Source organism: Meles meles, chromosome 15 (assembly GCF_922984935.1).
Source record: "Meles meles chromosome 15, mMelMel3.1 paternal haplotype, whole genome shotgun sequence".
In the NCBI taxonomy this organism is placed as follows: Eukaryota; Metazoa; Chordata; class Mammalia; order Carnivora; family Mustelidae; genus Meles; species Meles meles.
The window spans coordinates 35,628,410-35,641,415 of record NC_060080.1 but is presented as its reverse complement, the minus strand read 5'-3'; the positions used below and the strand labels follow the sequence as shown (position 1 = coordinate 35,641,415).

Sequence of the window (13,006 nt, the reverse complement as noted above, 5' to 3'; positions counted from 1 at the left end):
TAGTATGAGCCTGAGCTTCAGCCAAGTGTCCAGGGCCAGAGACTCACAGAGCACTTAAAGTGGAAGGCATCTAAAAGTCATCTCCCTACCTGTGTCTTGAGCATCTCTTCAATTTCAGCAACACAGAACTCTTAAATTTAGGAGGCAGGCTGACCCTAAATTTGAAATCTAATTATGCCGTTTCATGGGTGGGGAAGCTGAGTCTCCCAGAGGTGAAGCGGTTTTCTCAATGTCTCACTGCCAGTAAGAGGCAGAACTTGGGATTGGCACCGTCTTTTTGACTCCAAGGCCTATCTTCTGTCTAGAACCTATCTCTTACTGACTGTAGAGGGTCTGGAATATCTAGCAAGAAAACAAAACAAAAAAACCAAGTAGTATAATTTTGTTTCTTCATTTGGGTTACATTTCAACATAATAATCTTTTTTTTTCATCTTATTTCTCTAAGGTAGGCCTAATCTCATATTGACATTTACTTTGTCTTCTAGAATTTAAAGGAGTATTTTTTTTTCCTTCTAAAATAAGTGTAATAGGAAACTGAAATAAATTCTTCAGTGAAATAAACTTATATTCTCTCATAGGCTGATGAACCTGCCCCTGTCGGGAACTATAATCAGAAAAAAGAGGAGGAGCACAATCTTTTGGATAAGCTTACCCACCAACTGCAAGAACTCGCTGTGTCCATAAGTAGAGAAAATGTAACCGAGTATGGTTCTTTCCTTACTTTCTTTCTCTCAAATATTATGTCACCAATAGTTTTCATGTTTGACTCAGAATAAAGACATATTAAGAGTATAGATATAAACAAATGGTGATAACAAGTATAATCAGTTGACATTTATTTATTATGTATCGTAGAAAGTATTAGAGCCTGTAAAAGATGTAAGAAGTGAAAGTCACAATCTCTGCCCTTAGGTAATTAATCACCTAGTTGGGGAAACAAAAAGCGATCTGAATAGCTAAATAAACAGATGTTAGAAAATAAGGACAATGCCTTTAATGTCAGTGTTGATACATAAAAAGAAATTATTTGGATTGTTTATTTGCTTCTTTCGTAAATATTCCTTAAAAATTAGAGGCAGAAGTATGCATTGCTTTTCTGCTATAGTAGATGTTAATAACAGAATAGAAAGAAAACTTGATGGTATAAACAAACCCAATTTGGGGAAAGCAAAAAGGAAAAAAATTAACTATTTAGACTCTTCAAGTTCTGTTCACATACTTTTACACTATATCCTGGGGAAGATGCCAAAGGATGTAGATCCAAAGATTCTAGAATTTCTACTAACTTCTAGTACTGAGAATGACAATGTAGCTAGTTTTGGACTTAACCTTCCTACTATAAATAACTATAAAATCTGGACAAAATATACGAAACAGCTGGTTGAAGTCACTGAACATCAGCCCAGCAGGGCTAATGTCCTTAATACAGGAAAACACAGGAACTGAGTTCAACATTCACCCAGATCCTCTCCCTGGGGAAAATTTATGGGCTGTGGCATAGGAAGGTGGATCCTAAACAGGGAGCAGCAATGTCACAGAACTCAGGAGTCAGAGATCAAATTTTGGAGTTCCCAAGGCTGTTGGGACTTGTGGGAGAGAGAAGGGAGTTGTAAGAGACAACTACAGAAATCTGAATAGATTCCTGGGCTACACAGACTGTGATTCCAGAAGCACTGGCAGAAAGTGCTTGCTAGGAGACTGAGATTTTAAAAGATTCTGGAAGTCAGACTGTCCTGGAGAAATATTGGAGTTTGTACCCAGATAGAATAAAGAGACTTTGGTGAATGCTTCAGGTATTTAGTGGAGATCACAGAAGGCCTTAGTCCTGCTGTCATTGTCTTTGTCATTGCTCTTATTTAGAGTAATGAAAATACCCTACTACTGAGAACTGTGATCTTGAAATAAAGACAAGACTGAAGTAGATCTTGTCCAAGCCTAAAACTAGACCTTAACAGGAACGTGATAATTCAACTGTGTAACAGAATAAAATTCAACACTCCATAAAGAAAGATGACATAATCCAAAGTCTCTAAATGTCTCATCTGTAATATCCCCTAATATGGGAATTACTGGAAGTACAAAAGAGTAGGCGTGAATAAATAATCAGCAATTGAATAATAAGACAGTCAATAAAAGCAGACTTAGATCTGAACTAGACAGTACAGTTAGCTGACAAGGACCTCTAATTAATGATTAATATGTTAAAAGAAGAAATGATGGATGAAATGGAAAAAAGTATTTCGGGTATTTTAAGAACATTCAGATGTAGAAAATGAACATTCTACAACTGTAAAAATATCTGATGAAATAATGACTGAGAAGTTTCTTAGTCTGATTCAATATATAGATTCAAAGAGGTGGAAAATATCATATATTTAATAAAGAGAAAAAATATTCAGTAGAAACTCAGATGACCCAAATGTGAAAATTAGCAAACAAGAACTATACAACAACTGTTTCTGACTTATTACAGAATTTGCTGGAAGAGATGGATAGCTTGGATGGATAAGGAGGAATCAAGCAGAGAAATGGCTGCTAACAAAATTTATAGCTTTAAGTGCATACCTTAGAAAAGAAGAAAAGTTGAGTATCAGTTATTGAAGTTTCCAATTTAAGAAAACAGAAGAAGAACAAGAGATTAAACCCAAGGCAAGTAGAAAGGAAGGAATAATAGAAATAAGAGCAGAAAACAGGAAATAATAAAAAGACATAAGTAGATAACATCAATAATGCCAAAAGTTGGTTCTTTGGAAGAATTAGTTAAATGGATAAATTCTTAGCAAGACTGATCAAGAAAAGAGAAAGAGAAGGGAAAACAACAACAACAAAAAAAAACAGGGATGAAAACTAATCACTACGGATCTTATAGAAATTAAAAGGATGCCACGATATTATGAATAAGTTTATGCCAATATGTTTGAAAATCTAGATAAAATAATTTTCTTGAGAAAAAATGAAACAAGATGGGATTGGGAGGGAGACAAATCATGAGACTCTTAATCTCACAAAACAAACTGAGGGTTGCTGGGGGAAGGAGGGTAGGGAGAGGGTGGTTGGGTTATGGACATTGGGGAGGGTATGTGCTACGGTGAGTGCTGTGAAGTGTGTAAGCCTGCAGATTCACAGACTTGTACCCCTAGGACAAGTAATATATTATATGTTAATAAAAATAATTAAATAAAAAATAATAATTTCCTTGAAAAATAAAAGGTACTTGACACAAGCTGAAGAGAAAAATCTTAATAGTCCTGCTAAAATATCTATTAAGAAGTTGAATGTTTGATTTAAAACCTTCCCACGGAATCAACTCTCACATGGTTTCACTGATGAATTGCTGCAAACATTTAAAAAAATAGTACCAGAATTACAAACCTTTATAGAGAGCAGAAGAATATTTCCCAAGTCATTTGATGAGCTTTAGGTATCAAAACTTGACAAGAATATTATAGGAAAAATGGCAAGGGCCTCATGAACACATGAACAAACCCAATAGAAAATATTAGCAAACAGAATCTAGTGTCATTTCAAAATAACAATACAGCATAACTAAGTGGAATTTATTCCAGAACGCAGGGTTAGTTTAATATTCAAAAATCAATAATTGAAATTCACTGTCTTAACACAATGAAGAAGAACGATGAATAATCGTGTGAAGTTCCCATTATCCTTGGCAACATTTTAGAATAATTGACTCATAAAATATGTGCGAAAGATCTCCTAAAAAAGGAAAAGGGCACATTGAAAATCAATATGACATATTTCGTGGGTTTTTATTTTTATGGTATAAAAACTTCATTAAGTTACTGTTTATGTTCAGGGCACTGTGTTATGAGTATATCCTATAACTATTTTATACTAAGTGAACCCAGTACTCTTTATTCTGGACTGTCTCATAACTGGCTGGTTTTATATTTAGCAATGTTCATTTCCATCAATCTAAGTACATTGTTATCCCTGTTTTTAAGATAAGGTTCTCTAGTGCTTTTGGAGAACAAAGATCTCTGTTTTATTCATTGTCGTATCCCAGGCACATAGTGTCTGTCACATAGTAGGTGCCCAGCAAACGTTTGATGACTTTGCTGAGTGTTGAATGAACAAAGAGAGATTTAGTGACTCATCCACACTGGTATTATTTTAATTCCTCTCTCTTCCCTCACCTCCCATCGTACCTCCTTAATATTTTTCCAAACGTCTTTCTCTTCATCCTAATGCTGTTTTTTTGGTTTGGGAGTTGTTGTTTTTTTTAGTCTATACTGTTGTCTTGTTTCTTTTCCCAGATGTCTTTGTGTTTAGTCCCTTTTCCAGTCTGTTCCCCACATTGTAGCCTTGTCGTCTTTCCAAAGTACAGATGAGATCATGGCCTTCTCTTACTTCATTTTTTGAGACTGTGTTAGAAAAAAAGCTCGCTTGGGCTGCATTCTGCTCACCTCTTTTCAGCCTCATCTCTTTCTTACTCGTTTCTTCAAAACTTGTCCTACCGTTCGTGAGCTACTTGAGGTTCCCCCAACTTGATCCTCCTTTCTCCACACCCTCCCCCTCCCTTCTACTTCCTTTTTAATTCATTAACTCCAAGTCACCCCTCCAGACCTGATTCTAAGCCTTTCCCCATGCCTACCCATGTAGCTTAGGTTGAGTGTCTCTCCGTGTGTTTCCTTAATATCCTGTGTAATACCTCTGATGTACCTATCAAACTATATTGTAATGACCCATTTTCTAGATTCTCTCTCTGTAAGCTCCTTGAGGACAAGGAATTGTTCACCTGGCTTACCAGGTTTTGTATCCAGGGTGTTTGACATGGACCTGACATACATCATTATCATCATAACTGACCACTATTAAAGACTTGTGATGGGCAGGCACTGTTCTAAACCCTCTTCAGATTTGTAACTCATGTAACCTTCATGACAATCCTGTGAGGCAGGTTCTATTATTACCTTCACTTTACCAGCGAGGAATGGAAAACTTAAAGCTATGCCAGGTCACTCAACAAGGAGACGATGGTGCCAGATGTGAACTCAGAGCCCATGCTCTAACCATGTGTTACAGTGCTTGAGCAGCATTTGCTGAATGGATGAATCCAAGACTTGAACACACATCCCATACCCTCAAGTCCTGTGCATGCTCCGTGGTGTCCCACATGTGCCTCAGATAGAGTAACCCCTTCCCCACTTAGTCCTTCAAGTCACACATTGTTCGTTAGATGGTAGAAACCATGAGTTGTGCTTTCTCCTTATTTCCTTTATTTACCCAGTTCCAAATATGGGCAGGATCTTCTATATGTAGAAGCTGTCCTCATACTCGATCTGTTCTTATACGTTATTTCAAGTGATCCTTATCATAGAACTGTTTTTCACAGAACCAAGGCACCTTCTGAAAGAGAGGAAGATGACGATTCTGCTGACGAAGATGAAGAAGCTGAAGAAGAGGAAGATGATGAAGAAGAAGAGAGTGAAGAAAGTGGTGGGGAGAAAGAAGAAACAGAAGAGGAAGAGAAACAGGAAAATGAATCCCACAGCCAGACAAGTAAAGAATACATTGCTGTTGGAGATTTTGCTGCTCAGCAAGCCGGGGATCTTACATTTAAGGTAGAAACAAGACTAGGACCTAACCTAAGGATAAGTTTGCATACCTGACAGAATAAGAAAACTCTACCGATATACCTGTATTACATATTCCTGGTATTGTTTTTAAAGACTCCATCTGTTTTAATAAAATAAGTAAAAATTATGATTTACAGGCAGTAGTTATGTAAAATTATGTCATCAAAGTTACCTGGTAGGAGAATGGTGAAATTAAATGCTATTCTATTTTAGAAAATAGTTTCAGTGTTGGTAATTCCTGACTTAGGGGTCAATTTTAATTTAAAATGTCTTACTTTGTTTTGATTTAAGAAAGGGGAAATTCTCCTTATAATTGAAAAAAAACCTGATGGTTGGTGGATAGCTAAGAATGCCAAAGGAAACAAAGGTCTCATTCCCAGAACCTACGTGGAGGTTAGTCTTTATTGTTTATTCTTTCCCTTTTTCTCCTTTGAAAACATTTTTTCATTAAATTTTTTTTTCAAAACTTATCTTCATTTTTAATAAAATGTTCAGCTGTATCCTTTGATCAATTGACTAGTGAATGATTTGGGATATAGAATTTACTTCAATTTTAGAGGGACAGGGCCTGGGGAAAACCTTGTGTCTTAACAGTGCTAGGGGTCTGCGAAGTGCTGTTATGCATGTGAGGCCTAGAACACAAAGTGCTTTGTGGATTCATGCTGATCAGAAAAATTAGTAAGAGTTTATTGTTTGTTGTCAAACAAAGCCACAGTTAACTTCCATTAATATATGATCCCTTACCAGGATGTACACATACATATATGCATGTTTGCTGCCTTTTTTAAAAATATTTCATTATATAGCATGGTCATTTTCTTTGCCAATGTATGTAGATATCTCTCTGGATCAACACTGTCCAATAGGAAAATAATGCAAACTACAAATGTAATTTTAAATTTTCTCATAACCACACTGAGATGTCTTTTTTTCTGACACCACTTCTAACACTTAATTGTGTGATTTTTTTTTCTAACACCAAATACATGTTGTTTTCCACACCAGTTCTCTGAAACCAATCAGATATCCAGTAATTCAATTTAATTCTGACACTAACTCCTGGAGTTCATGCAGACCTGTCAAGTTAAGGGCTCACCCCACAAGCTGCTCTAATTCAGATGCCAATCCCAAGTCCCATGGGCCACCTGTGCTTCTGAGTGACCAGCTGTAAATTTAGTTTCCACAGGCCTCCTCAAGCTTGATAACTTCCTCTAGGGACTCAGAGAGCTCAGGAAAACACCTTACTTGTGTTTACCAGTTTATCATAAGGCTGCAGCTCAGGAACAGCCAAATGGAAGGCATGGATAGGGCAAGGTATGGGGAGATGGAAGGAGTGGGACCTGGATTTTCCATCCCTTTTCTGGGGCCACCCCACCCCCGTCACCCAGCACACTTCTTCGTGGTCACCAACCTGGAAGGCTTCCAAAACCCTGTCTTTTAGAGGTTTCAGTGGAGGTTTTGTTACATAGGCACGGCACGAGTGATTAAGTGGTTGGCCATTGGTGATTGAATTCAGTTTCCTACTCTTTTATCCTCGCTGAAGGTGAAGAGGGTGGTAGTGGTGGGGCCCTGAAAGTTCTAACCTTCTAACCACATGGTTGATTCCTCTGGCAGCCTGGACCCCACCACTACTCCATCACCTCATTAGCATAAACTCAAGTCTGGTTGAAGGGGGCTTGTTATGAATAACATAAGACACTCCTATCACTCAGGAAGTTCCAAGAGTTCCAGGAACTCTTGCCAAGAACTGGGAATAAAGACCAAATATATACATATTTTTTATTAGACCGCATGCATTTGCAAAAAGGAAAAAAACAGGTGACATTTTAAATAATGTATTTATATTATCTAATATATCAAAATATTATCATTTCAACTTCTAATCAATATTTTAAAATATTTTCTTTTTTTTTATACCAAGTCTTCAAATTCCAGTGTGTATTTTACACCTAAATAGCACATCTCAGTTTGAACTAGTCACACTTCAAGTGTCAGTAGCCACACATAACAGGTGTTTTACACAGTTCAAGTTTGAATCATCCTTTTCATTGGTAGTACAGTATTCCAATGTCATGTAGGTGGACATGTTGCTTCCAGCCTCTAAGAACTATAAATTATGTCGGATGGAGCTACAGTTAGCTTCCACTATGAGATACAAAAGATCCCCCCAAATAGTGGCGTAAGTAAGGTGGAAGCATATTTCTCTTGTGCATGGAAGGAGTGTGGATGAAGGCAGTGAAGGGATGGTGAAGGACCATCTAATATTTTACTCTGTAATTAAGTGGGAGACAGGTCTTCCAAGGGTTATCTAAAGAGATAGATAAGTTGGCTGCTAGATCTTTTAATGATGCGAAGAAGCAAAAGAAGAAAGGGGAATAAGAGACCAAAAGGTATGAGCTGCTATCTTCTTAAGACAGTTTCCTAGAATTTATACAAAAAACTTCCAATGATATCTCCTTGATCAGAATTGAGTCTCTTGTTAATACCTAGACACAAGGAGGGTTTGAAAAATGTAGACTTTTAGCTGGCTTATTGCTAAAATCAGGGATTCTGTTAGAAAAGAAGAGGTGGAGATTAGGTGGTAGACAACCAGCAACCTGTGTTGTGATCAGTCAACACAGACATCTTTGTAGATTTGTCTGATTTATTGCCCTCAGACAAATTTCTGGGTGCTCATTTCTGGTTCAAAAGATTTACACATTTATTTTCATTTAGTTTGCCATGTTGCCTTTCAGAAAAGTTGTGCTTGTTTGTTCCCTCCTCCCCACCATCTGAGAGTACTTTTTCCCCACACATGTGCTGTGGATGGCTGCCATTCATCCTTTTGCCAGTGTGGTAGGCAAGAAAGAGGCCCGTTATTGTTTTTATTTGCATTCATTGTACTGCTAATAAGGTTGAGCATCATTTCATACACTTTATGACCATTTCTACGTCTTCTTTGTAAACTGCCTTTTCAGTTCTTTGACCATTTTTCTAACAGATTTGTTTAAATTGTATTGATTTATAAGAGTATTATAATATTTTCATACTAAAGGTATTAAGCCTTGGAAATCTGTGACAGGTATTTTCTTTGTTGACTTAGAACCAGTCTATTTTTTATGTTGCTAAGTCTGTCAGTGTTTCCGTTTATGATTTTTGGTTTTGATATTATAATTGGCGAGGACATCCCCATCTCAACATTACTTTCTTCTAACACTTTTCTTAACACTTTAACAGTTCTAACTTCTTTTATTTCTACCTTCTTTTTTTATTCATTGTAATAAATTCCACTGGGAATTTATTTTGATTAAACTTGCTCTCTATCCTTGTAATTTTTTCAGACAGTGAAGTTATTGACAATATGTTGAAATCTTTTTCCCATTGATTTTTGATATGCCCATTGTATATATTCCCACCTATAGTTGAGCCTTTCTGAAAATATTTTTATTGGTTGATTTTTGCGTTAGTAAAAAACATTTCATATTTTTATAATTTTCCAGCCCCATAATAAAGAAGGCAGCCAAGACTCAAGTGAAGAAGGCAGCAAAGAAGATGTGGAGGTGGAGGACCGAGCAGCAGAGGGGGAAGAAGTTAAACAAAGGTAAAAGGTGTGAGAGGATAACAGAGTGAGTTTAAGAAATTTTTTGTTTATTTTTACTATTGTAAATAATTCAAGAATTTTTGAAACGGAGACAACTTACAGTTTGAGAACAGTGCTTTTTGTGTTACTATTTGCTTAAAGATCAGTACTACTTTAATTTCATGATTATTTTTAGTGCATGATATTATTCTTTCTTGGTTTCATTTAGAGACTTGTAAATTTTTAGAACTTATTGACAATTAAGTGCTTTGTTCTTTGATTGATGATGCTCCAAAATTGAGTCAATAAGCATGAGCTGTCTGTGCACTCACTTTGCTATTTTGGCCCCCCCAGAACTGATTCTCATTGGAGTGCTGTCCGAAAAGCTATCTCAGAGGTTGGTATCACCTGTTCTGTTAATGATGTCATGTTTTGTTACCTAATAGTTCTGAGAGAGTGCAGAATCAAAACAGGATGAAGACTTTAGAAGATAACATCAGGTCTTAAATAGGGTACAAGGCATGGAAGGTACAGAGCATAAATCATATGGCTCTGGCTTAATAAGCCATGCTCCAAGTGATATTTCTCCTTAGGCCTTTTCTATAAGAAGAGTAGATTTCAGGGCTTGCAACTATATGTTGTTGATTTCTGCCTGAATTTTCCACCATTTGGATAAAAGCTGATGTTAAATTCCATTAATATGAAAAATTCCAGATGCACCTAGGTGGCTCAGTCGTTAAGTGTCTGCTTTCAGCTCAGGTCATGATCCCAGGGTCCTGAGATCAAGCCCCACATCGGGCTCGCTGCTCAGTGGGAAGCCTGCTTCTCCCTCTCCCACTCCCTCTGTTTGTGTTCCCTCTCTCACTGCATCACTCTCTGTCAAATAAATAAATAAAATCTTTTTTTAAAAAAATTCCAAAAAGCTCAAGAAAGTAAGAAATTACCCATATTCCTATCATTTAAAAGAGTTACATAACAAAATGAAAATCCACTCCTTCCCTCCCATAACTAATCACCATTAATAGTTTAGTCAATATGCTTCCTGACCTCGTACCCCACCTATCGCTTACATGGACGTGCTCATATGTTTGTGTGTGTATGTACACATATACAAAAAGGCCATGAATTCTTCAGTGCATATCAGTTTCTGATGTTCACTCGCCTGTTACGTGGCAGTGCACCACAGGGTGGGACCAGAGTAGGGATATTTTGATGAAAGATGTACAGGAAGCACCTGGTCTGGAGCACAGAGCTCTGCCCACCAGACACTGCATGGGGCTGACGTTCTTGGAAGTTACTGGGATTTAGTGATGGATGACATCCTCTGGACTTTGGGCTTAAATTGCCGTATTTGTCCACTCAAGCCTGCATGTTCGTGTTTTCCTTTTCTGCATCGTAGTTGCTATAGTGATAAGAGAAAGTATTATGGAGGTGAGGAAACAACTCAGTTTTTTGTCTTTACTGTCTCTAGCAGATAAGCACTGTCGATGTGTTGACCACAATGGGCACTATTCCTGCAGGGTTCAGGCCCTCCACACTCTTCCAGCTTCTGGAGGAAGGTAACAGTTGTCACTGAGCCACCACAAGCTTGTAGTGAAGTTTTATGTCTAATGTTATTGTTTTAGCCAAAATAAGCTGTTTTAAAAATTGTTGAATATCACATCTCTTTGGTACTCCTCTATTCCTTCATCTTTCCTAGGGCAGATCCTTCCCTGATCCTGTTAGATGCCGGTCTGTTTACCTGTGCTCTGGCTTCTAGACCCTTGGCTTATTTCAAAAATATGACTGTTTTAATTAAGAGCCCTTTTGTGTATCTTCAGCCCCCCTTCCCCACACCGGTTCCTGCCCTCATCAGTCTACGAGCTTGCCTGATACCCTTGGGACCCAGCACCTCTCATCCTATCCCACGTTAGCCAAAGCCTCCCTTTCTCTCCTTTACTTTGCACAAAGACTTTTCTGAAGAGTTATTATCCGTTTGCATTTCTGTTTTCTTATTTGTTCTTGGATTTTTCTGTACTTAACAACACTTTGTCCATAAGCTTGTTAAAGAGAAATAATGTTGGGGGAGGATCTCCTATATATCCTGAGTTGTTGAGTTATCCGTGGAAAGGCTGCTTTGAGGCTCCTCTGCCGGGAAGGCTCTTCTCAGCCCTCCTTGAATGCCCAGCAACTTCTCATTCTTTACATCCCAGGGAATTCCATCTTCCAAGAGATGTGTTCTTTCAGTAACACCCTTCCACTTGAGCACCCTTTATGGATCTAAGTTAGTTGATAATTCTTTTATTCTTTCTTCTACTTTTTTTTTTTAAATTATTTCCCCGACCCAATTGTAAATGACAGGGGCCATATTTCTCTGATTCACATATGTATTTGCAGGTCCTGGCAGAGTGCCTAGCATGCAGCGGGAACTCAGAAATTATTTCTCAAATGAATAAATGATTTTGTAATCTGTATTCGTCATAACTAAAGTATGAGAAAACAGTGTAGTAATGGTTTTGTGTTAAGTAAAATTAATAATCATATATTTTTCTAAAGAGTGTTTATACATTTTCTGCTTTTTACAAAAATATTTGAATGGATCATCTTCATCACAGGTCACGCTATTGGCCTAAAAGTTTTTAAGGTCTTTCTTAAAGCTACTTTAAGATCAGCTCTTATGTGCTTCTGTCTTTACTTTTTTTACAGCTATTCTTACCAGTAAGGAAATTTCCATTGGCATACATGTCTTACAAAGCACGTTCCTAGTAGGCAACTTGACATTTTGGATGTCTGTTTCTTAAATTTGTTGCATAACATTATACATTTTTGGCTTTGTATTTCATTTCTTTCTTTGTAAGAAAATAAAGAAAAATTATTTTTTCAGGGAATCAGTTTCGAGCAAGTTACTTCTTACAGCCAGAGCTCACTCCTTCACAACTGGCCTTCAGGGATCTAATGTGGGATGCTAAAACAGGCACTGTGAGTATGGTTGCTATCAGCAGAATTATACCTTTCCAGATTTGGTTATGGCTGTAATACAGATAATGTGTAAATTGATTAATGCATTCTAGAAGATAAAAAAATTTTCTCTATTTTAATTTTTAATCACTCAGTGATCATTTCATCACTAAGACAACGAAACTGTTGCTCTCTTCTTCCATTGTTACAAAGGAAGTAATATGAGGTATCTCTCTTACTCATTTTTTGCATCTGTATAAAAGGGAATGATAATACCTCTAACAGCGTTATTATGAGAATTACATTTTATGTGTGGAGGGCTTAGAACAGTGTCTGGCACATGATAACTTAATAAATGTTAGCCAATATCACTAGTAGTGATAATATTTTCTTAATTAAATGGAAATGAGAAAGTTGAAAGATTTTTATGATTATACTTTTTTGGGGGGAGCTTGGGGTAGAAGATTCCTGGTATCCTGAGGACGTGAAGTAAGAAGTACTCTGGATATATAATTCCACTCTCCTCCTTTTTAGCAGATATGAACCACATTAGAGTATGTCACTCTCTTTCCTGTTTACCTTCTGCCTTTTCTCCCTTCCTCTCTCAGAGCCTCAAGGGAAGAATAAGAAGGCCCAGTATGGTTAGGTTTTGTGGGCAGAGGTGGTGTAGAACTTTCCCCTCTCACCCTGAGCATTGCCTGGGACCTTCTTAGTGTGAAGTATCTCTTATTGCAAGTCAGGAAACACGTTGTGTTTGGTCTGCTTAGTGTACTAGTACTTGAATAATGGCATTCAATGTCATGAACTTGTACCCAGAGAGCGAAATATTCAGCTCTCATTTCTTAACTTGAAAATGTTGTAAACTGTTAGATATTGTCTTACTTTTTCCATGATATAAGGTCTTTGAAT

At 37.2% G+C, this 13,006-nt stretch overlaps 1 protein-coding gene across 3 annotated transcripts in view; it reads left to right on the top strand.

Moving 5' to 3' along the window:
- The window catches only part of NPHP1 (nephrocystin 1), a 59,211-nt gene that overhangs the window by 9,895 nt on the left and 36,310 nt on the right, over positions 1 to 13,006 (top strand). Inside the window, exons 4-10 of one of the 3 annotated variants that reach the window (XM_045979401.1) lie at positions 580 to 704; positions 5,358 to 5,586; positions 5,893 to 5,994; positions 9,081 to 9,181; positions 9,515 to 9,557; positions 10,635 to 10,719; positions 12,024 to 12,118. In XM_045979401.1, coding sequence (XP_045835357.1) covers positions 580 to 704; positions 5,358 to 5,586; positions 5,893 to 5,994; positions 9,081 to 9,181; positions 9,515 to 9,557; positions 10,635 to 10,719; positions 12,024 to 12,118 — 780 coding nt within the window. Of the gene's footprint in view, positions 1 to 579; positions 705 to 5,357; positions 5,587 to 5,892; positions 5,995 to 9,080; positions 9,182 to 9,514; positions 9,558 to 10,631; positions 10,720 to 12,023; positions 12,119 to 13,006 lie in introns of all 3 variants that reach the window. The other 2 variants (XM_045979403.1, XM_045979402.1) reach the window with 2 other exon arrangements.